The sequence below is a fragment of the Panthera uncia genome (genome assembly GCF_023721935.1).
Source record: "Panthera uncia isolate 11264 chromosome B3 unlocalized genomic scaffold, Puncia_PCG_1.0 HiC_scaffold_1, whole genome shotgun sequence".
Taxonomy (NCBI): domain Eukaryota; kingdom Metazoa; phylum Chordata; class Mammalia; order Carnivora; family Felidae; genus Panthera; species Panthera uncia.
In genome coordinates this window covers 98,402,078-98,427,375 of record NW_026057582.1, presented here as the reverse complement: position 1 = coordinate 98,427,375, position 25,298 = coordinate 98,402,078, and the positions used below count along the sequence as shown (strand labels likewise).

Here is a 25,298-nt window from a genome sequence, read left to right as displayed (position 1 = left end):
ATAGTCCCTGAACCCACTGTCAAAACTGAAGACATCTAGGGATAGTTCAGGTTGATTACTCAGGAACTGCCTTTCTTGTATCCTGAAATGATGAATCCTGGGGATAATGAATGGAAAGGTGTGGAGGGGTTCCTGGAAATCATCCATCTATGAGGGCAACCACAAAATAAACAATCAGGAAATGTTTATCAATGAGTGAATTAATTTTAAAAAATGAAAGGTGGATATATGAATTACCTACTAAATATAATTTAGTCACATGATTATTTTTTGAGGTCACAGCTTAAAGTTCCTCTCTGATAAGGGTTTTGTGCCATGATTCTGTCTTCTGAAGAAGTCTTCAATGACGGTACATTATATTAAAGTATAGTTATTGGAGAAAGCAGATGCCTTTGTAAATTGTCACCATCTTTTTCAGAGACAGGAAATTGATTTAAATAGCTCCGTAGAAAGGAACATGATCCTCAGAAGCAAGCAAAACTGTACAATATATTGTTCAATGACCTATATATTTCAGATAAAACTTTTTAAAGCAGGGGAATGGTAAACACAAATATTCAGGATAATGCAGAGGAGGCAGGGGAAATAGCAAGAGCACACACATATACTTGAGGACATCACATTGTCCTACCTAGAAAAGGTTGATGGCTGTCCTTTTTATCCTTCTGCTTAATAACTACATATATGTTCCATGTGGCCTTTTATTTCTATCACAGTTTGATTAGAAAGGATAATAAAGGAAATAAGCCCTGCCCTTGAACTTCGTTCTTTCATCTGCATGGTGGTCTCTTCCACCTGGATCATTCAAGCACTCCAAAATCTTGGATTAGGAATGCAGGCTGGAGGGAAGAGCACCGAGGGTGAGCACAGCAGCCACCAGATGTCACTCTTACGGCACGGGAGAGAGGAAGCTGCACTCGCTGCTTTCTCAGTGCCCCGTCACAAACCCCTAAGGACTTTCCTAGGAGAGGTACATGGGCTTTAAAGAGCTAGGAGACTTCTCTTTGGTAAACACATGAAGCAAGTCTAAGCCATCTAATTTGTCTACCATTTTCTTTCATTCATCATGATTTAATGGCGAATCTCACTGTCATTTAACAGATTAGTGTCCCAGATATCTGCCAGGACACATGTCCTCTTTTCACTGGCTGGGCTCTTCCTTCTGTCAGGGCTGAACCTGTTGTGCCAAGGTCACAAGTCATAAATGAAGGTCCTTACATGTGGTATCCTTCTTGGCCCAGTCTTAAAAGTCCACAGTGTCATTTGTACGCTGTGATTGGGATATCCCAGGAAAACGTCTGTGTTATTTGCTTAAGGTACATACCATCATCAGGGATTCATTCCTTTGGGTAAACTATTTAAAATATTAACAATACTCCTGAGATCCTTCATCTATGAAGTCATAAACAACTTAATATGAATTAGTGGAGAGAGCTTAGATGGGAAACATCCTAATATTTAAGGGAAAAGCAATAGTCAGCTAGAGTCTGTTGACTTGCCCTCGTTGGACCCTCTGGTGCCCCACTCCGCCATCATCCTCACTGCCTGTCTTACAGGGGCAAGTGAGGACTTGAGAATAAGGCAGTCTTGGTTTTATCTGAGACCGAGGGTGTAGATCCAAGCTGGGATATCTTCTGAGATGCTTATCAGGGATAGGGAATCCTGAAAGGATGGGAGAGTCTGGGAATACTTTGGAGACCTGTTATCCCTCAAAGGTTTTCTCAGAAATTTTTGACGATTATCGGCCAGCCAGCTCTTTCCTAACTGGTTTCTGATCCTCTACTCTCCTTTTATCCATTTTATGTAGTGATGTCAGATTAATTTTGCTAAATTGGAGCTCTAAACACATCAAACTTTTGCTCTAAATCTTTTGCTACTTCCCATAATCTACACAATAGGGAGTGGCCAAAACCCAATTTTTTCATTCTGGGAGTTTAGATCCTCTGTGATCTAACAAGAGTTGTCCTTTCCAGCCTTCTTCATGCACCCTTCCAGATAGACTAGATCACATGTCATTTGAACATTTGTCTTCGTATACAGCAGCATCTCTGCCTGAAATATTCTCTTTGTCCCTGTTTAAACATGTCCAAATACTATAAAATGTCCCTACTTCCACCCCTATAATTCCTAAATTTGAAGCTGAAAACCGTTCAAGTGCTGGTTTTAATGAGTCAAATCTGTTTAATGCCATTTGACAACTTCAACTTGTGTAAGAGCCTATGCTAACCCCTCTGAAACAAAACACAATTAAAGCTGAAGGACAGCAACTGGTTTTTGTCATCTCCAGCACAGCTCCTTGAATGAGAGCTCAGGTAGCTGCATGGATGAATAAATGAATGAATGAAGGGAGAAGACCCTGACAGAGGGACACGGACTCAATTTGGCACTAGGTGATTGTAGCACTTTGCCACAGACATGATCTCCTGCATATACATAATAAAGCCAAGAGAGAGTAGGGAAAATCTCTGCCTATCTTAGAACCACAATCACTCTTAGAGCTTTGGATGAATCACCAAGCAGGGCTCCAAGGGAGGCCTTTGAGGCATCTTTGTTCAGGGTCTGTGTGAAGCTAACTGAGGTGACCTGGTCATGGGGGCAGTGGTCTCCTAGAGCGAAGCTCAAGAAGGTGGAATTAACGAAACTCATAGGTTAATTCTGGGCTCTGATTATCTTTCTGACATATGTTTTTCATTCTCTGTTGGAAGAATACAAAAGATCCTTCCTAGTTGGAGGCGTTTTGTTCAACCTTTTCATGTTCTAGTGGTAATCATTCTGGAACAAGAGCCCTTCACCTGTGGTGCTCTTAACAATTTGTCTGAATAATTCTTTGTTGTGGGGATCTGTTGTGGGTACTGTAGGATGTTTGGCACTATACCTGGCCTCTACTCACTAGATGCCAGTAACAACTTTCATCTCCACCCTCCCCAGTTGGGACAACCAAAAATGTCTCCAGGCATTGCTAAATATCTCTGGGTGGAAAAAAATCACCTCTGGTTGAGAACCACTGCTCTACAAAATTCACTGCATTACTAGTTTCTTAAAGATAGGGGATGTGGCTTGGTTTTCCTTGTATCCCTCATCTCTTAGGACATGTCTGGAATATAGTGTTTATCCATTATTTCGTTCAGACATTTATTAACTTCTATGAGACTCTGTATATGACAGGCCCGAGTCTTGTCACTGGGAGTGCAGCAGTGAGGAAGCTACCAGGTCCCTGTCCTCAGCATGCTTATACTCTAACAGCTCTCAACCCTGTCTCTGGTATTCTGACTGGTATCAGTTATTTCAATAGCTAGTTTTTCACATTGGAGAAGACAACCCAACTTACACTTAAATAAGTCATAACATGTATATGACTATATGTATAGGTCAGTGTTTAGAAACACTCAAGTCTTTTCTCATAGCAAATATCAAACTAACATTTCCTGACACATGTCTCTCCTGCCTCTCTTTCTCTGTATTAGAGCCCTGTTTCCTGATGAACCAAGTGAGTTCCTTTCCCAGAGAGAAATGTGATAAATGGATGGGGACAGACCACTGTGATTTTATGGGGCAAAAGTGGGAAGGAAGAAATGGGTACAGATTGTCCTGGAAGACTGGTCCCGACAGTTGGCATGTTTCCACTGCACATTCTGAGGTAGAAAGCATGGCGTCTTGCCTTTTCTTATACACAGGCTCTCTTTTATGTCTGTTCTACCAGGGACTTCCTACTCATACCTCAAGACCCAACTCAGCTCTCACTTCTTCAGTGATGCCTTTTCCAATTTCCCCAGGCATAGCTAGCTAGTTACTCTCTTGTCTAGCACTTAGTTTTAGGAGTTGCCAGAGCACTTATTATGTTGCTCAAGGCTAGTGTCTTAGCTGATTTTGAAATTTCCTTACCTAGCACAGTGACCACAGCACAGATAGTGTTCAGTAAAGATAGGTTGAATGACTGAAGCATACATAGCATGATTCCCTAGAAAGAGCCCTGTAGTAGTATCGGAATATGTAAATTCTTGCTGCAACTTTGTATCAAAGTGAATCTGCAGAGAAGTTATACAACCAAAATATCCACATAAAACCATATATCAATTGAGGATTGATTATTATTATATAGGGCAAGGCTATCTCTTCTGGAATTTACCTGGAGCCTCTCTCTCTGTCTCTTTCTCTCTCTCTTTCTCTTTATCTGTGTCCATGTCTGTCTTCCCCACCCATCCCCTACCATACTGCACACCACAAATCACTAGTGAAATATTCCATACTGATGACCAGAGTGTGCCCTTAACCTCCGTGCTCCCATCTGAACTCTCTTTGACTTCCATAGTGCAAACACAGCTCTCCCCAGTAAAGCATAGCATGAATCTTTCTCTCTCCCCCGACACCACTGTTACTTACGTGAAGACCTCAAACCCCCATCCTGCCAAAGCAGTGAAAAGCCTGGGACTCAGGTCTCGAGCTGGGTTCATGGCACAACCACTGTTCAATCCCAAGGAGGAAGAAATGACAATAATCAGGAGGCCGATGGCAATGGGTTCTAGGCCTTTGGGGACTCCCAAATTTCTGGAGTCAAAAATGGCAAAGACAATCATGAGGAGGAACATGGTGGCCACTACCTGCAGAAGGAGAAAATACATAAGGGGTTGAACTTGTATTCTACTCATTTGCCCACTGCAGAATTTACCCCCTCTTGTTAAAGAACAAACCTAGTAATGACTAACATGCATTGGTGAGCAATCCTAGATGTGGGTGCCAGTGTCATCCTCATTTACACATTCGTTATGTGCCAAGGTCAAACTCAGTGAGTGGCAGTCAGGTGTGGACCCAGAGAGTTCAGCTCTGGTGACTCTTACCTTCACTACACCATTCTGCTAAGCTACTACCCAGCTAGCTAAGCAATAAACTAAGGCCCTCAGTCAAACTGGCAAGACACCAGTAGATAAACGGGTAAAGGAAATGAACAGAAAATTCATAAGAAAAACAGAATTAAGAAACAAATAAGTGGGAAAATCTGATTCATAATGGAAAAATGCAAACACTACTAAACGTTAGGGAAATGATACCAGTTTCCTCAGGCTCTTCTGGCAGAACTAAATGTACCACTCTCAAAAGGAAATTCAGCAGTAATTTAGCAATATGCATTAAAAAATCCATAAAATTATCTATTCAGTTTGACCCAGCTAGGTATCTGAAAACCATACCCTGGAAATAATCTAAAATATGAAAAAAAATCATAAAACAAACATGCTCACTTCGGCATTATTTATAGTGCTAAAAAATTGGAAGAGATCTAAAAACATATTAAATAGGGAAAAAGCTAAAAATAATGGGAGTGTCTATTTATGGTCTACTCTACAGCCATTAAACACAATAAATATAAAAGCTATGTGATAATATTTAAAAGTGCTTATGATATTAAGTAAAAAATATATGCACATTGTATTTCATATTTAAAAATGTGCATAAAAGAAATACTGTAAGAAAACATTGTAAGAAATATTGTAAGAAATACAATAATAGGTACTCTGAAGTGGTGCATTCTAGTTGGTATTTTCCCCACAATTTATTTTCTATATTTTCCAAACTATTGTTTTACTTACTTAACCACTAATTGATGGACACTATTCACTGAATACCTATTATGTGCCAGGTGTTTCATATGTTTATCTCATTAGCATTTCCTAATAACCATCAGATAAATCGTACTATTATTATTATTATTATTATTATTGTTATTATTATTATTATTATTATTTTAAGTAATCTCTATACCCAACCTGGGGCTCGAATTCACAACTCCAAGATCAAGAGTTGCATGCTCCACTGACTGAGCCAGCCAATTGCCCCAAGACAAATCCCACTATTACTCTCAGTTTACAGATGAGGAAACTTGCAGAGAAACAGGTTAAGAAACTTGCCCAAGGACACACAGCTCATAAGCAGAAGAATCAGGATGAGAACCAGGCAACTGATTTTAGAATTTGAGTTCCTCATCCTTTCATCTGTTTTCCAACACAAGAAGATTAAAAGTATTTGTATTCAAAGAATCATGTTATCCCAAGGGCGCTCTTCCCTGGAAAGTCTTTTCCCACTCTCCCAGGCAGGATAGAAGCTTCCACCTCTGGACTCCCATTACATTCGACTTTACTCCTATCACAATCATGATCACCCTGCTACAGAGGGATCTGCTTACTTGTCAGATTGGGTACCTCAACCTGAGGGTTGAGGAAGGAACAGCCATGGAGCTGTATCTGGCTCAGTAGATGCCAACAAATATCGGCTGAATGAATGATTGTTTATTAATTAAATTGTGGAATATCCTTGAACAATACTTAGAGGTAAACAATTTTGTGCTCTTGAGATAAACTGACCCAGAAATACAGCCATGGTGGCCAGAGTTCTGTTGTGTGTCCACTGACTAACAGTTGGTACTCTCTGGAACTCTCCGCAAAGCCTAAAGAATACAGAACCTTCAGGGGTCGCCCATGGTTGGAGCATCAGGGTTTTCTAATATTCAATTTCTCTACTTAGCTATACATAATAGCTGGCTTAAACCCACGGCTCTTAGAGAAACTGGCAACTCACTTTGAGAAAAGGTGAACGAAGTGAACACAGTGACTGAGGCTTAGGAGATCATATGGGGATAAGCATCGGGTAAGAGATGGCAACCCTCAGTGAGGCTGGACCTCCACTGACCAGAAGGCCAAGCAATTTTCTTGTCACCAAGATACTCAGTGGTACATCTTGAAGATATGAATTGGAAGAGCATGTAACATGATATAGGACTGCATTATAAGAACAAGGTTGGGAGGGAGAGAGGGCTGGCTAACGGTTGAAAAATAACTGCTTGTTGAGGGATTTTATTGCTACCTACCATGTATTAAGCAGGTATTATTGATGCCATTTATCAGAAGACGAACCTGAGGCTTCAGTAGGTTCTGAGTGACTTGTTTCAGGGCAGATGCTTGGAAAGAGGCAAGACCGGGCCCCATCTCCCAGCACACTGCATAATGCTGAGGGAGGCTTGTGTCACTCTCCTGCCCCCAGAGTGGTGGTGTGTCAGGGATGGCTTGGCCCCAGCTAACTCTCAGGAGGAGTAAGGAGGACAGCATTGCACCAGGACTCAGGGGGGAAATATGTGGGGCTAGAGGCTTCACTTTGCTCCTCACATTCTCAGAAAAGCCTGAGAGCACAGGGATGAAACCCTGTGACCACACTGAATGAAGTATGCAAACCACACTGAATGAAGTATGCAATGAAGCCACTGCCCTTTTCAATGCAAGCCAGGGTTTCAGAGAGAAAGTCAGTATTCTTTCTCTCTTAGCTCGAATGGAAAGGACCTGAAATCACAGGAGACATCTCTAAAGGTCCCTCAACAGCTCTTGACTCTGCTCCCCTCTTCTTCATTATAAGATAAACTGTGCCTGAATTTAATGGAACGTAGGATCCCTGAGAAACCCAACTGTTTGGCATCCCCAGAGTCCATTCTGAGGCAGCCCCTGCATCCCTTACTGACTCAGCAACTGCGCCAGTCAATGTGAACTGTTCCCACCCTCCCTGTCCTCCGGGCACTTTGAACCATTATCACCTAGCCATTCTCTCTCACTTAATAGAGACTGATGCCCAGAGGGGTAAAGGACGCCCACCATCTTGTTTCCAGCAATCCTGCGTTCTCTCCCCTCCCGTCTTTTTCTGTGTTGCTATCCCAAGTTTATGAAACAACTTCCCTCCTGCTCCTTTCCTTCAGATGACACCAGTTTTTCCTAGTTTCCAACTGGCTAATTTAGTCTCCAGGCTGGAAAGGACCTTGAAGGGGACACATCCCACAATGTCCATCATCTGGTGTTTGAATCTCTGAATCCAAGCTTTCCAGCCCTGGAGGTTACCCAGACAGGCCTACCACTAGACAGGCCTAATGACTGTTGTCCTGTGACAAAAGGGTCTATATTTAGCCCAGCCCCAATTGCTAGAAGAGTCTTCCTTTTATTGAATATAACTTGATCTCACCATAATTTCATTCATGTAGGGATTAAATATTTTATAATTAGTATATAAATACTGGTGTACAAATTTTACATACTTAATATATAAGTATAGTAATAAATATTTATTGAGTACCTGCTATGTACTAATTTCCACCAAATCTCCATGGAGGGTATACACACCAAGTCTAACTTTTTTTGCACTTGACACTCCCTCAAATCTTTGAAAGCTACTGGTACATGATGATCACATACATCCTCCCCAGCTCCTGCACGCACACCTTCTCTAGAGCAAACATCCCTACTCTCCACTCATTGCTGTGTGACCTTTTTGGATCCTCTCTTTCAGTAGTATGTCCTCTTGAAGTGTGACATTTGGATGAGTCTGATACTCTAAGTATGGAAATAGAGTAAGACCCTAAACTACTTCATTTGAATACAATCCTTCTATTTTTTCAGCTTATGATAACATTCCTTTTTATGGCAGCTACATCTCTCTGTGTCTTTTCCACCAAAACTTTTCTTATCATCCCAGCTCACTTAGACTCTCTGTTCCAAATTACTAATATGACTCCTACAGCCCAGTTTCCCATCTAATTATCTTCAGTTTTGCAATGTTCCTCTTGTTCTTAGGTGATCATTTTGTTTTTCACTAGATTCTAAATTCCTGAGCAGAGACTGTTTACAATACATTTTCCTCATATTATTCATTTTATTCTTACAAGTAATCTGATAAGTACTACTACTATCCCCACTTTACAAATGAAAACCTGAGACCCTGAAAGTTCAGTAGTTTAGCTAAGGCTACTCAGGGAGTTGGGACAGAACTGTTATTTTAAGTCAGGTACTCAGACTCCAAATCTTGGATCTTTACAACTCCTGTTTACTTGTCAGTCCTTCCAGCTCCAACACAGGGCTGAGCATATAGAAAGTGCTCAAGAAAGACTTGTTGCCTATTTGGTTTATTGATAAAAGTGGGAAGGAAAAAGGCTCAGGACATGAGGGCATAGTTTCTTTCATCTATCTTAAATGGAGGTGGACAGAGTTGGCAAACTGGAAGATCCATTTTATACACATGCTCACTCTTCCCTGTCCCATCGTATAAATCCTAATCACAAGAGAACAACTTAGAGTTGCTGGAGATGTCCTCTCTCCCTTTTTTCCTCCCTCCCTCCCTCCCTCCTGTTCTCCTCCTACCCTCCCTTCCTTCCTTCCTTCCTTCCTTCCTTCCTTCCTTCCTTCCTTCCAGGTTGACCAGCAACCTTCCTGGGATACAGTAAGGGAGGAAGAGACTATCAGGTTGATAATGTTGATCCTCCAACAAATAGACCAGAATAACTGTTCATTTGGCTATATCATAGATGGTGGGTGCAGCTTGTTTAAATGTGAATAAGGTGGAGACACTTCTAGCTACCTTGAGAGTTTAGATAAACCTGTGCATATGAGGAGACAAGGAGGATCAGTGATACTCTAGGCTCAACTACCACACTTCACAGTCCTTGAATTGAGATAGAAATGTCTTTTCTTATGGCCTCCCCATTCAGATCACAAAAGAGACTGTAATCCTGAAACAAACCCTATTTTCTCCTTTAGGGGTTGAAATGTCTAGTCATCTGCTCTCTTCTAGACCTCATCCAAAGTGAAACAAGTGTATGTATTAAAGAGGAACCAGAAAACTTTTTTAGTAGTGTCAACTTTGGTAAAGGAAAAAACTTGTTAACAAAAAGCTTGGGTTATGCCTAATGACCTCTGACTTTGGAAACACAGCCTTTCCTTTCTGCTAGCCTATAATGCAACTATGCTTTCCCCTTACTAGATCATATCTTTTCACCAGAGTTAGATCTTTGTTAAATGTACACTTACTTGGTCTGCAAATGCATTTGTCAGGGACAGATATGGAGCTGGGTATGTCGCAAAAATGTGTGCTGTTGCATTTTCTCCCACGATGAGCAATTTTCCACCAGCAAAGGACATAAGTCCATCTATGGAAGACAGAGCTCTGGAACATTAGTGTCCTCCTGGCAAAGTTGAGTGCAGCCTATGTCCTGTTTGTGCTAAATAGCTACAATCACTCAGGTTCAGCTTGGCAGATCCACACTGTTTGCCACTCCTCACTTCATAGCATGGTAGTTTTTTTTTTTTAAGTTTATTTATTTTGAGGGGCAGGGGAGGCATGGAGAGAGAGAGAGTGGGAGATAATCCCGAGCAGGCTCTGCACCATCAGCGCAGAACTCAACACGGGCCCAAACCCACAAACTGTGAGATCATGACCTGAGCCGAAATCAAGAGTCAGGCACTTAATCGACTGAGCCACCCAGGAGCCCCCATAGCATGTAGTTTTAGAGATATCCAAAGAAATTCCAGGATACCAGGTCAAAGATGGAAAGCCCTGGTTGCCCTCTATGGTTCACTCCAAACTTGAGCCAAATCCTTAGCCATTGGATCTGGGGAACTAATATTCTCTGGGGGACATTCTTGGAATTTTTTATATCAACCAAATGCCAAAGTGGAGCTTTGATGTACTGTAGGCAGAACTCATAATTCCCAGAGGGTTCTCAGTAACCCCCAATATGAGTCCAGAAATTGGGGGTGTGCTGTGGTACAGTGAAGATGCCCTCAGAACAAGGGAGACAGCAGTCCTCGACACAGCCAGCGCTGGCCCCAGTCCCTCCTGCCACAGCAGCTGGCTCTCCAAGTTTCTGATCTGGGCTGCAATTCTCTGTCATTCCTCTTAGGCTCTCTTTCTCAGAAAGACACTCTGTGGGAAGAAGCCTCCTTCAACGTTGTATTTCTCTAAGGCATGGTTTCATAAATTCTAGTTACTAAGGGCTTCAATTCAAGAGTCATAATGTAGGACACTTAACTTGGGTTAGACAGAGGAACTATTTTAACAGTTAATTTCATACAATCTCAAGATTTTTTAGTTTGAAGAGTCTTAGAAGTCAATGCTCTCATTTTCCAGAGAAGGAAACTGAAACAACAAAGTCAGATGACTTACTTAAGTCACACAGCTATTTACTCACACAGCACAGAGTTAAAGTCTGGGACTTCAATCGTCAGGGCTGTGTTTTCACCCCAAGACTGTTGCAGAACAGAAGTCCTGGTTGTTGGATGGAATGGAGAAGAGATCCCCACCTAGCCTATTCTCAACTATGCCTCTTCCCTCAAAGACTTTGTTCCAGATTCTTTCTCTAAATACTTACTCATCATATCCTTTGCTACCTACCAGTCAACACCTCCTCTCCCAGCCAACTCAGAGAAAGCTTGTGGAGAAGCCACTGGCTTATTGCTTATTTTGGGCATGTTCACATTGTGGTACTGATTGGATCTAAAAATAGATTTCAAGTTCTGCCCTCCATTTAAGCTTGTGACCATTTTCTTAAACAGGCTTCATGAATTTGTCCTAATGATAATGTTGGTCCCATTATTTAGAACCTAGAATTCTTAGAACTGCCTGTCAACTGCGGAACATGTTCTGCTCTTGCCTTATCTTATCTCTTCCTACCAAGTAATTCTGACTTTAAAATCATGGCCAGCTGTCCTACTCACCATAGTAAATGCCAAAGAGGGCTGCAGCTCCTACAAAGGCTCCCAAAAACTGGGCTCCCACATAAAAAGGAAATTTGAACCATTTCATCCGTCCAAAGAGACACATTGCAAAAGACACAGCTGGGTTGATGTGGCCACCTACAAGAAAGATAAGATGATTAGGGATGTCAGCAGCAGGCCAGGGAGAATTATTATGAAGAAAGCCTTATCTAGAGATCCCAGGCAGAATTCAGTCTTCTAGGTAGAGAACTATATGTGAAGAGACAGAGACTTAAGCATTTGTGAGTGTAAGTAGGTGTGTAAGTGTGTGTGTTTGTGTTTGAGTGGGGAGGAAATGGGAACTAGTAACCTGCAAGTGTCATTAGACACTGTTTAGAGAGTTAAGCTTTCTGAAAAGGGAGTCAGATATAGAAAGAAACTTGTACTCACGAGGCTTCCTTTCTGTCTGTATCTATCATCAATCTACCATCTAGCCATCATCCATCCACTGGGCTTTATCTATCTATAAAACAATAACCTCAAAGAGATTGATATAAACTGATAACTTCAATATATTTTTAAGTCAATATATTTATACAATATATTGTTTAAGGTTTAAATCTGCATCTAGTAAATCCTTGGTCCACATCCAGAAGGTCTCAAACAATCTTAAGATGGAAAAGAGATGTCTAAGGGGAAATGAACCCTCATAAGCCCTCTGAGACAGGGACCTCATTCTTCACCTTGGCCTTCACACAGTGAAAGGCACAGAGCAAGAGTTCAAAATATGAAAGTCGAATAAATAAATAGTCAGAGGATTTTATTCAGGTAGCTCAGACTGCAAAAGTACTGAGAGGGAAAGTTGTTTGGGAATTCGAGAGGGTGTGTTCAGGATGGTGCCTTGCAAAGCAACAGGTGATTTCTCCTGGCAGAGACGAGCGCACAGCCTGGAATACTGCTGGACAAAGCAGAGCAGTGTAGAGGAAAGAACATGAGTGCGAGACAGAGAGTGCCTCCCTCAAGTCTTGGCTCTGCCAAGGTTGTTGTAACGATCAGATGATTCATACGAAGAGCCCGGGGTGGAACTGGAGCCCACCAGGCCCAAGACGGAAGTCTTATGCGAGCAGATTGAACCCTTTCAAGGTGCTGTTCTGGGCAAGTGACCCCCTTTCCCGCACTCAGAGACCATTCTGTGATAGAGGCAACCTTAATATTTTATTTGTCATCACGCAAAGCTCTTTTGTTTTTTCACGAATTTATACAGCTTATAGAATGCTACATCAAAAACAACCACCATAGCCTAGGTAAAAGTAGGCAGTGTGAATACTGTCACGGGGGACATTGCAAAATTAATGGAGGAGTTGTGAGTTCCAATTGGCCAGATTTGAATGGCAGACCACTGGCATGTTCACAAGGAAGCAGGGTGTAGTAACTTCCTTCCAGTAAGGTAATGTTTTCTATTTCAAAACCAGATGTCGTTTGACCTCACCAGTCTGTGACCACAAATGAGATCTTATTTATATTTATGCCCAGTGCACATTGGTTATTTTTGGAATCCTCAAAGAGGGCCTCGTATGTGCCCACAAACCAGTATGTTAGCTGTAGCCACATGAGAAAGTCATCTCCCCCACAGTGTTCCTATCCTAGTCCCGTGGCTGCTGAAACAACCAATATGGGTGTCTGTGTGGATGGCAGTGGTAGGCTGGTGTGTTGTCCCTGCACCTTCCCACCAGTGGGAACGCACCAGTCTTCAAGGAGCCTCTCCAGAGATGGGGAGATGAGCTTCCTTTCCAACCCAATGCCATCTTGTATTAACTGGGCTTAGAAACTGCTGTACTTGTATTTTGGGGTCTCACAGGCTCTCGTGAACAACTTGGTCAGCTCTCAACCCTCACCCAGAAACAGCCTCTAGTGGAAACAGTCCCATCAGCTCTGGTTCTCACCCCTCTGGCCACAGGGGCTTAACCCAGGTCTAGGGGCCAGATGGGAAGACTTCACACCATCCCTCACCCTCTCTTCCTCTTCTTGCCGGTTTCTGCCCTTTTTTTTCCTATGGTGACTGCCCAAATCCCTGAATATATCAATGGATACAAACAGACATGGGCTGCAGTGGTGATGAAAGCAATTTCTTACACTCCTAGGGCCTGGGGTCAATTTTTCTAAATAAATAGAATTCAATTCAGGGTGTTATGCAGGTGAAATATTCCCAAACCGTGTCACTACCTAAAAAACAGCTGAGAATGCACTCATGTTTATATCCCACGGTTTGTGGAAACCACACTTGTTGTGTGAACATAGGGGGGCCTTGGGGGGCAGCAGTGGAGCCTCCTGCATGCTTGTTTTAAGCCACAACTATGATCTGTGCCTGCTGGCAAGGCCTGCACTGTAATTTGGCCTTGGCACAGTCAGGATGGTCCCTTGTGTACTCTTGTGCTTAGGTAGGCAGTGTAGCCCTGGGATCACAGCAAAGGCTTGACGAGAGAGTGAACATAAACACTGCTCATGCCAAAGAAATCACACATACAGGCATCTCTAACCTGGACCACCCCAGGATCTGAGTCCATGTGCTATGGAAAGGGTGCCAGCCAGCAAATGACCGTTCCAGGTGCCCAGCTCAAGGAGTCTCCCCCGGGGTCGAGGCAACCATTCTTCAGGGCTCCAATGGCAGTATCTGTCACCAGGCCAGCTGGCCAGCATGGTTGTCTGGCAGGCCTGCTCTGCCCAAAGGCCCTGCTTATAACGCCCTTCCCATAATAGACCACTGTGAATATTGTGTGACCGTGGGGACATGAGGTTTGCTGTCACGTAGACCTGTGTCAAATCTTTGCTCTGCTCTTTGCCAGTTGTGCGACTCCAGCAATTTATTTAATATCTTGGCGCTCCACTTTTCTTGGTGGGATGTAGACAGTAATGCCTGCCTCAGAGGGCTGCTGTAGAGAAAAGAGATAAAGTATGGACAGCCCCAGGATAGCACCCAGCACGTGGTGTTTCCCTTTCTTCCTTTATCCCCAGTGGTCCTGCCTTAGTGTTCTGACAAGGATTCTGAAAGATTCTGAGTGCCTTTGAGAACTGGATCATTTCCACAGTGCTCTCCTAAGTCCCCAGACTGTGTTAAATATCATCATTTCATTTTGCTTCTCAGAACATTGTGAGTGGCTTCCAATCAGGGCAGAATTAGCCCATGATCTGCTTGATGAGACCTGCACTTCCATGAAAGCACCAGTCATTTTGCAAGTGGCATAGACTTTTTCATTGCTGTGGGTAAAAGTCCAGGGATTTTTCTCTCTTGGAGTGATCTTCACTGGGCTCGGCATGGGGTATCCGAGAACCGCTTCCAGGCATGGGGTAGAGAAGGTAAAAGATCATATTGATGGAAGAAGAATACAATGTAGTGACTAGATTTAGGAGTCAGCTAGTTCTGAGTCCTAACCCCATCTCTGTCTCTTGCTAAATGTTGCCTTTGCACAAGTCACTTACCGTTTGCTGTCCCCTTTGATTTTAACATCTATAAAAATAGAATCAAATACATATTCTTTCAGGGTTGTGGAGATCCAAATAAATTGAGGTATGTAAAGCATCCAACACTAGGCTAGCATACTGGAATGGTTGAATTAACAGCAGCTATTATTATTTCTATTACTTACCAGAGACACCTCCAGTCACATAAATGGCCATTACAACTGCCATTGCAAATCCAACATTGATAGTGACAATTCCTCCCAAGTGTCCACGACTGAGGATAGCTTGGGCAACAGAGCCACATCCAAGGACCTGGAATGAGAGGAAGCTTCATAAGTGGGGATGGCCACTGTCAAAGACAATGGAAAGCCATAGGAACAAGAAAGATGTTTTAAGCAGACATGTAGATTGGGCTGCCTCAGGCTTCATGCAAATCAAATCGTAATGATCCCGCTGTGCACAGAGAGCAAAATGGTGGTTCTGAAGCTGTATCTGGCTTACAGATGAGGTTTCTGGGCCTGCAGCATTAACATTTTCCCCATACTTGTAAATCGGGTAATTTCACACCATGATCCAGGGTTCTGTTCTTAGTTTAAATCAAACTTTTTATTTGAGGCAGTTGTAGATTCCCTTGAGGTTGTAAGAAATAACACAGAAAGATCCCATGTACTTTTTACCACTGGTTCCTTTTCATCAATCAGAAGATCTAGCAACCACAGGGAAATAATTTCCTGGAGCAGAGCAGCAGCTGGTCACTCCCTTTAAATTAATGTTTATTTTTATTTTTTTTATTTATTTATTTATTTTTAATTTTTTTTTTCAACTTTTTTTTTTTTTTTTTTTTTTTTTTTTTTTGGGACAGAGAGAGACAGAGCATGAACGGGGGGGGGGCAGAGAGAGAGGGAGACACAGAATCGGAAACAGGCTCCAGGCTCCGAGCCATCAGCCCAGAGCCTGACGCGGGGCTCGAACTCACGGACCGCGAGATCGTGACCTGGCTGAAGTCGGACGCTTAACCGACTGCGCCATCCAGGCGCCCCTAATGTTTATTTTTGAGAGAGAGAGCATAAGTAGGGGAGGGGCAGAGAGAGGGGAGGCTGCTCACTCCCTTTAAACAGAGCTTGTATGCTCCCAAGCGGCTCACTCACTTCACTCCACTCACGGAGGTCTCCTTCCTGGCCCCTATAGGAGAGCTGGCAATCCCTGCTCTAGAAGTTCCCAGTGTAAGCCATCTCAGGCTCACAGTCATATGCACATCTGACAAATGGAAAGGCCATTTGTGCCATGTACAAAGCCATGGGAAAGGGCATCTGATGTGCAAGAAAACAAAGGAAAAGTGGCAGGGGGATAGCATTGGCAATCTAGCTCTCCTTATCCCCATGTCTTTTCTCCCTGATGAGGCTGTACTTTCTTAGGGAGCCGGGCTGCCAAACTTACTGCTTCTTGCATTCCCTCTGGCACCAAGCACAGAGCTGTGCTTATAGGAAGCACTCTACAAACAGTTATACAGTAAAGATGAAGTAGGATCTTCCATAGTCTTCAGCTGTAGAGGGTATTTTGGAGAATGGGATAAGTATTCAGAAATGTCTGGAACAAATATATTATGGTACATCTACTCAGCAGAGTACTATGCAGCTGTATCACAGAATGAAGCAGATCAGTGTGTACGGAAAGATTCCCAATATATACTATTAACTTTTTTTCATGTTTATTTATTTTTGAGAGAGGAGAGAAAGTACAAGCAGGGGAGGGACAGAGGATTTAAAGCAGGCCCTGCACTGACAGCAGCGAACCCAACACAGGGCTCATACTCATAAATCATGAGATCGTGACATGAGTCGAAGTCAGACGCTCAACCAACTGAGCCATGCAGGCACCCCTATATTAATAACTTTTAAGAAAAGATATAGAGCAGTGTTAAAGCACACTGCCAATCGTATTCAAAATATATTACATTAAAACCTTGGATTGTGAGTAACTTGTTCTGCAAGTGTTCCACAAGTGAACAAACATTTCTAATAAATTTTCAGTTGATAAATGAGTGATGTCTTGCAATACGAGTAGTATGTGATGCCTAACATCACATGATCACAACCAAGTTAATGATTCTCTCTCTCTTTCTTTCTTTCTCTCTCTCTCTCTCTCTCTCTGTCTCTCTCTCTCTCTGGGATTGTGGGTGATTGTTTCTCATGCCCAGATGCTCGGTCTCAGGCTGCAGTGTTTGGCAGTTATCAGTGATTTTTCAGAATGTTAGAAAGTGCCCACAACTGACACTAGTGTATTTTTTGTCACTTCAGAGCACCTATGGACAGTCCTCTGCTTTTCCAAACAAAAGTAAGCTTAGGAAAGAATGCTTTGCTTCATTCTAGGTCAGACTGCATGCAGATAGAGACCCCTTCTTCTGCTGCCTTATTGACAATTACATTAAATACAGTATATGACAAAAGTTTATTAATATTGTACTGTAGTCAACATCCATATGAGCATATACAATGGCCCCCATGCAGAAAAAATTCCATTGAGTCAGTAGATAGCAGTGATTCCATAAGGGATTGTGAAAGTCGTCCTACACAATAACCCTTCTCTCTCTTGTCTCCCTCACACCAGCCACAAAGGTTTTCAAAGGCAAGTAAAAAAATTTTTTTTTATTTTCTTTAGTATTTTGTATTATATTACAGGACTGTAATCATTTCTACATGAATATTTTTGAGTTGTGGAATGAATCATCTGAGTTTCCATTATTTCTTAAGGGAAAATTTGCTTTGATATACAAGGGCTTTGGATTACAAGCATGTTTTTGGAACTAATTATACTTGCAAACCAAGGTTTTACTGTGTATGTATTTCTTTTTACATTCATGAGCCATCTCTATGAACACAGATCAGGAGATGGTACTGGATTCCATGGGGGGAGCTAAATGGCCAGTGCAGATACTGGGAGAGAAATTTTCATTGCATACTTTTTTTTTTTTTTAACCATGTGTTTTAGTTTGTTTGTACCTCTATAACAAAATACCACAGACTGGGTGGCTTATAAACAACAGACACTTATTTCTCACAGTTCTGGAGGCTGGAAGTTCAAGATAAGGATGCCAATATGGTCAGGTGAAAGCCCTATTCTGGGTTGCAGACTTCTCTGTTGTATCCTGCAGAGCAGAAGGGACTGAGCAAGCTCTCGTAAGTCTTTTAAAAGGGCACTAATCCCATTCATGAGGGCTCCATCCTTGTGATCTAATCACCTCCCAAAGGCCCTACCTCTAATACCATCACTGTGGGCATTAGGTTTTTAGCAAATGAATTTGGCGGTGGTGGGGGGGGGGGGACACAAATATTTGTAGCATCATGCATTTCCTAATTTTTAAAAAATGAGTCCTATATTTTCACTGAACAATTAAAACCATTTAATCTTGGTCCATTAAGGAAACATTTGATGAGGGAGTGTTACTGGGAAAGACAGATTAGTTACATGTAAGTCTGTTAGAAAAGCAACAAGACAATAAATGGCCATCAGCTATCCTCATGCTGTGGTTTAAACAGCTAGTATGCTCCTGGAGGAATAAGTTCTGGACTGCAGGATCATTAAATCATTGCTCTTTATATTTTGAATTGGCCAAACTTTTTCTAGAATACATGGCTCAGCTTGGGTTTCATAATGAAACAACAACTTCAAGAAGGACTCAGTATCAAGTAAAGAATATTATTTAACGACACGTGAGGAAAGGTTTCAGAAATAAATATGCTCAAGGAAAAAAGAGATTAAACATGTGAATGCCTCTTATCAGGAAGATAATAACCAGCCACTATGTGTCTCTTCACAAAAGGATAAGAAGAGAAGTGTGAACCTGAAGTAGGAGAGGTAGCACATAAACAATTTCTTGACAGTGATGGATTAATTCTAAACCGCTCCCCCAGGGTGCATCTGTGAGGTCTTTCATAGAAATATAATATACAAACAATAATTTCATACATATAGAATGATTTTGTTTTACTCCTCCCTGAAGGCAGAGAAATTATCTTGATGGTCTTTCAATAGCCTCCGTAATCCCCAATTCTAAGACATATTGACTCACCTCAGTTCTAACTGCTGGATGGTAGGGTTAAGTAGGTGGCTTGATATCTTGAGGGACACCCTTGGGCTACCCATCACACATGCACTGGCTTGGCTCCAGACCCTACACTGAATCCTAAGTGAGGTTGTAATAGGAACATATTCCCCTTTCCTTATTCAAAAACATCCCCTGGGTCCATTTCATAGCCTATCAATTTCACTTAGACTTGACCTATTTTTTTCCCAGAATCTCTATCTATTATAATAACTCTCTTTATTAAAACCACCACCACATTGGTGTCTTTCTTTTTAATTTAAACTGAATTAACTGCCCTATGCACAACTTCCAAAGTAACTGGCATTTTGGCAGCATCTTCAGAAAACAAGAATAAAAGTTTACTGACAACTGCCATGACTTGATTTAGACAATGAGGTGTAATGAGACACATCCGGACACAGGCCAGTCCTGAAATATTACTGCTTTCCATATAAGCATCTTCCTGCTTTTATGGTCTGATGCGCGTGCACTCGTGCTAGTCTAGAGGGGACAGAAAAGTTTTAAATGGCCTGAGTGGATTCAGGGAGGCCTCTGCCCTGTCAAATTTCATAATGATTAATACTCTCCTTTTCCACCCCAGATGCTGAAATGGTTTTTTTGTTCTTTCCTCGGGAAGATAATCGATGCTGTGTGCTGTGGGAAAGGAAGGAGGTCAAATGAACAGTGTGGGGACTTCCCTGACCATCAGAAATTGCCACTCAGATTTCAGCCCAGATTTACATCATTGCTTTTAAATTTTAAAATACATTTATTATAGTCTCAGAGGCAATGAGGAAGTCAGGCAACTACCCTCTAGTATCACCCCTTGCCTGCCTTGTCCCACCTGAATTTACTGCACAGGGAAGCAGTCCTTGGATATCCTAATGTATCGTGGCCTGATTGCTAGGGAACTGGTCACCCACTCTGGTTTCCTTCTTCTGTGCACCCAGTGTAGTTTTTTTCCTTCCAAAATGAAAGAACTTTCCTTCATGGTATTACTGAGAAATTTTCCAACCAACTCCCTGCCCTAACCTTTGAAAAGCCTGTCCTACCATTCTCCTTCTTAGATACAGAGAAAGCCTATTATCATATCCACTTTGTCTCAGTTTTCTGGTCTCCCTATCTGGAAAGCTGTTTTGGACCCATTACCCATTCATAACTCACCACACCTAACCTTTGTTCTTTGAAATTCAATCGTACTGTCCATACTATACAATTAGTACTTAGTTGTTTTCCAAATGCCGGACCTTGATTTCCTTATCTAGAAAACAATTCTAAGATTCCTTTCCATACCCACAGCAAACACTAGGCTGGTTTATTTTGTTTTATTGTTTCCTTAGGTGTTGTGTTTCCCACGCCCACCATCCCCTCCTTGTATGTGGAGGCCATGTACAGACCTTCAAGTTCTGTTCCACCTTCTTGTCAGGATCTAGCAACTGCTCAGTCTAACTGCCTTCTCCAGGAGAGTTAGAGAACTCACAAAAGCATGTAGAGGAGGAAAGGTATTACAAGTCATGGATCTGGTCCTCACTGTGTCCTTCGTTGTGCCCCCAAAGCTCCTCATTCATCTCTCATTCATATTCTCTCAATAGCTTCACCAAGCTTTCTCTTCTCTCGTCTGCCAATACACCACCCTCCTTTCTGCAAACACCACCACCTTCTACTTACTCCGTGCCTGTAAGTTGCCTTGAAGCTCAATGACAATGTAGAATATCACATTTGTGTCTGTTATTCAGCACTATGTAACTACTCCTGAACTTAGTGGCTTAAAATGACAACATTTATTTTGCTTGTGAGTCTGCAGTTTGGGCAAGGTTGGTCAGGGCATTTCAACTCTGCTCCATTTGGTGTCAAGTATGATGGTTCAAAGTTGATAGGATTATAATTATCTAAAGGCTAACACATTCACGTGTTTAGTGGTTGATATTGGCTCTCAGCTGATGCCTTAGCTGGAGCATTGGCCCAAACACCTACAAATGGCCTCTCCTTGTGGACTGGCTTCTTTACAACATGGTGGCTCGGTTCCAAGTGTGAGCACCATAGTCTCCAGAGCCTGGGGTCTTAAACCCTGCATGATGCTCTCTCCTCAGCCTTAGCACCATGCTGGTTCTGAACTCAATGGCACACATACTGGATCTTATATAGGCATTTCACCAACAACATCCTAAACAGGTATTCATCTGGTCCATGTTGGATTACTGTGAGGCATAGGGAGCTCATTATCACATCAGGCAGTTTGTGCTATATATTTTTTCATTGTTCCATTGGCTGGGGAGTCCTTCCTTATATGAAGTTGGAATCCTCTCTCCTCTAATTTCTGTCTATTAGCTCTAGGCCCATTCTTGGGACTATAAAGAATAAACTTCTTTCACAAACCGGGCTTCTAATAAATGGAGGGAGCCTAAGGTCCTCTCTAAGTTCCCTTTCCTGGATGCCTGTCCCTTCATTTTTGATTCCTGAGAGTCAGATTCCCAGTGAGTCTCACCTGGTTGAGCTCTGGGTTGTCAGCATTCCTCTTAAAACACAGGGCCCAGAAATGGACACAGTCCTCCCTTATTTGTGTGTCATGTTCTGACATGGTAATTTATCCTATACCCTCTGCTCATTGCTTCTACTGCCATCTAGTGGGACACTCAGGCACAGGATGTACTTGAACTGTTCACGTATCTATGCCTGATTTTCCCAATTTTATAAGGTATACAAGATCATGTGTTAAACTCCTTTGTCTCTCTAACAGCATCTAGAATATTGGAGGTAATTAAATAAACAGATTTTAGCTGCTGTTTCCAGGTACGACTGTCGGTGTCTTTGTAAATGAACATGTCAATTCTCAGTCTCAGCTTGATTATCTATTAAAGCGTAATAATAATACCAGCCAGGCTTGTTTCATAGGATTGTTTAGTAAAGGTGCAAATGGGATAACAACAATGAAAGCACTATTTAAATGACAAAGGGCAATGACAAGTGCAGGATATTATTGCTTTTAATATAAACTAAAAAAGAAAACCCCCATTTTGGGTGAGTAAGTTAAGGCAAACGGACTCATGAACTTAACCACTGACTCACTGATGGGTAATAAAACCAGGGAGAAACACATCTATGACATGTATTACAAATAGTTGCTGTTTCATTCCTAGTAGTGGGATAAATTTGCGGAAGAGAGAAAGTGGGAAGCTGACAAGAGCTTCACATTGTTTTGCCTATTTATGATTCCTCTCCAAAGATGGGTCCTTTCATATTTGGTGGGGTTTTAGTGCTTTTGGTAGGAAAGCAACACAGAAAGGGGAGAGGGTAAATACTGTTGTTATTATCAGGCACCACATGTGGCAGGAGTGGGAGAAAGAATTTCAGTGGAAAAGCAAGAAGGATATTTGAAAGGCAGTTGGACTGGTGACCAGTCATTCTCAATCACCCAGGCCAAACATTCTGGAATCATTTGTATTCTCTCCTCTTCTCTCCCTTTGCCATTCATAGCCAATCATTCTCAAATTTTATGAGTCTTCTTCTGCAGCCCCCAGCCAGTGTCCTCACCCCCAGTGTCTCCCCACTCAGTGACCATGCCAGATGAAGCACAACTTATATGCCATTACTCAGGAAGTAGCAGCACAAACACCTCCACCTGGTCCTCAGGGCCCTCTGGTGCCTTGCCTCGTGACTCATCCACTTTCTGCCTGGTATTCTTCAGCATAAATCTGCATCAGCCAGGCTGGTGTCCCAGTCACTTGAGTCCTTTGAGCTCATGACACTCATTCCCACCCTGTACACCTGCTCATGCTATACCTTCCAGCAAAATGTCCCTTCTCTTCACTTTCCCCAGCCAAACCCAATCTATTCTTAACACTGAACTAAAATCCTACCTCCTCTGTGGGGTTTTTCTTTGACAGCTTCAGCCTGCAGAGGCCTCTTCTGCTTCTTCTACTATGTCTTTACGATGTCATTTCATTATATTCCACCTTGCCTTGTGTCACCCCACCAAGACTGTAGCGTCTGCCACAGCAGCTCAAACAATATCTGATGTAATATATTAAAATGTCTAAACATAAGCAGGGAAAATAAAACCCTGTGTAAATGTCTTTTCAAGAGAAACAGTCAATTTCAGGGTGGGATGTGAGAAGTGGGAGGTGTGATTTCTAAGAAATATCAGTTGGGCTGCTGGCAAGTTCCCAACTGAGCCATGACCCCTACGACAAGCTGATTACTGGACACAGATCAAGTTATTATCACAGACAAATGCTGGAGATGAGCAGAAAGGATAATAAGCCTACTATTCTCAAAACTCTTAGGTATCTATTCCCTTCTTTACAGTGCCAACCAAGATATTCCCAACACAGTACACAGTGCATAATAGACCCTCAACAAATATTTATTTAGTCAGTATGTAAAACAGAGACTCAATAAACATTTATTTAGTAAGTAGGTAAAAATTGAGCCCTTTCAGAAAAGCAGTCATTAATAAAGGCTAGGGATTCTTTAGCAAAATGTTTACAAATGTTTGCAAATGCTTGCAACACGAGGCCAATGATCACTAGGGAAACTTGTAATTATTATAAGGGGTCTGTGATTCTTTGTGTGCATCAAACATGGTCCAAATAAGGGGGAAAAAAACCATGTCTCATATCTACTTTTTGTAGCTCAGTATTTTCAGAATTAATAGATACTGAAAGAAGAGTTGAAAGGACTTCTTGGGAAATACTGTCATGGACTTTGGAGTTAAGGCTTCATGAAATGCTTACTATCTTTACTCATCCGTTTAGGGTAGCATGGATAAAGAAATATAAACACCAGCTACGATCTATTTGGTGTGTTCTTTGTGCCGGGTTCCTTGCTAAGTGCCTTACCTGTATTACTTCATCATTATCAACTTATGTTCACCCTAGGAGAAAAGTACGGTATTATTATCTCCCTTTTATGGATGAAGAAATTGAGGCTGAGAGAGGCCAAGCAATTTCTCTAATGTTACATAATAAAAAATAAAAGAGACAGAACCTGGATTTGATCCCAGGTCTGTCCTAACCGGAGGCCTGTGCTCTTAACCATTACACATTGGGTGGAGTGAGAGGTCATCAGAAGGAACAAATACCCCCGAGAATTGATAGAAATATTCAGGTAGAATGCTGGGCTCCCACAGTGTGGGATCAGGGCACCAGTTTTCCTATCTCATACTGCAAGTGAAGGGCTGTCTGGGAATGCTGAAGGATTTGGAGACCCATGATAGCAGCCATCTGTTATCAATCTACCCAGTGCAAACAACTGCATTGTAAACCAGGTATATCAGTCCAAGGGGGCTGAAGGCCTGAGGATGATGCTCATTTGGGGACTCTTCTTATAGTTCTTGGGCTCCTGTACCAGGGCACGTGACGTTTCTGGTGATAACAAACATGGTCACTTTGGTCCGACACTTGTGAATTTTCACCAAAGCTTCTAGTGACCCAGCGAAAAATCCTTTTCAGGCCCATTTCCCTTCTTTCTCAGAGACCAGTGAGATAGGCTGGTGACTAAGTGCAGCTTTTCAGTTTATGCAAAACCTGTTTCACTGATTAACATTTGCTTGCTCTCTTGCTCCTCCTGCATAGGCAACTTCCACTTTTGTCTGTCTTCTTTCCTCTTGGTGTCTCGCAACTTTGTGGTCATCGGGAGAAGGTACACTCATGCGCCCGATGCTGACCAAACCTGCCTGGTACCGGAAGTGAGTGGGCTGAGATAATGGTGGGGCAAGGCCTTTATCTGTACTGATGAACCACACCCACGAGCCACACAGATGGCACTGGCCAGCATTCTGGGGACTTATTAGCACTCATATCTGTTCTCAACACTAAGATCCAAGAAGTGAAGCCATTCCCCAACTCTCACCTGCCCCTTTAACCAGACCCAAGAAGTAACCCAAGGGGCCATTGTAAAATGTCCCAACATTTTCCAAGCTCACCTGGCTAGTATTTATTTATTACCATTCTCTTGAAAACTTTTCTAAGAAGGGAATATCCTCCTTTAATTTAGTAATGCCAGTTTGGGACATGTTTGTTACGTCTCACGTGGGAAGCAACCATGTGAGCCAAGAATGTGAGTCATGTAGGGGCGCCTGGGTGGCGCAGTGGGTTAAGCGTCCGACTTCAGCCAGGTCACGATCTCGCGGTATGTGAGTTCGAGCCCCGCGTCGGGCTCTGGGCTGATGGCTCGGAGCCTGGAGCCTGTTTCCGATTCTGTGTCTCCCTCTCTCTCTGCCCCTCCCCCGTTCATGCTCTGTCTCTCTCTGTCCCAAAAATAAA

General features: G+C 42.4%; 1 protein-coding gene across 4 annotated transcripts in view; it reads right to left on the bottom strand.

Moving 5' to 3' along the window:
• The window catches only part of AQP9 (aquaporin 9), a 117,961-nt gene that overhangs the window by 72,200 nt on the left and 20,463 nt on the right, over positions 1-25,298 (bottom strand). For all 4 annotated transcript variants that reach the window (XR_007453830.1, XM_049613698.1, XM_049613699.1 and 1 more), the window contains exons 2-5: positions 15,137-15,263; positions 11,514-11,651; positions 9,828-9,946; positions 4,381-4,598 (exon numbers count right to left, since the gene is read on the bottom strand). Coding sequence is in view for 3 of the 4 variants with exons in the window: in XM_049613698.1 (XP_049469655.1) it covers positions 4,381-4,598; positions 9,828-9,946; positions 11,514-11,651; positions 15,137-15,263 (602 nt within the window). In the remaining variant the exon portion in view is untranslated. The remainder of the gene's footprint in view (positions 1-4,380; positions 4,599-9,827; positions 9,947-11,513; positions 11,652-15,136; positions 15,264-25,298) is intronic.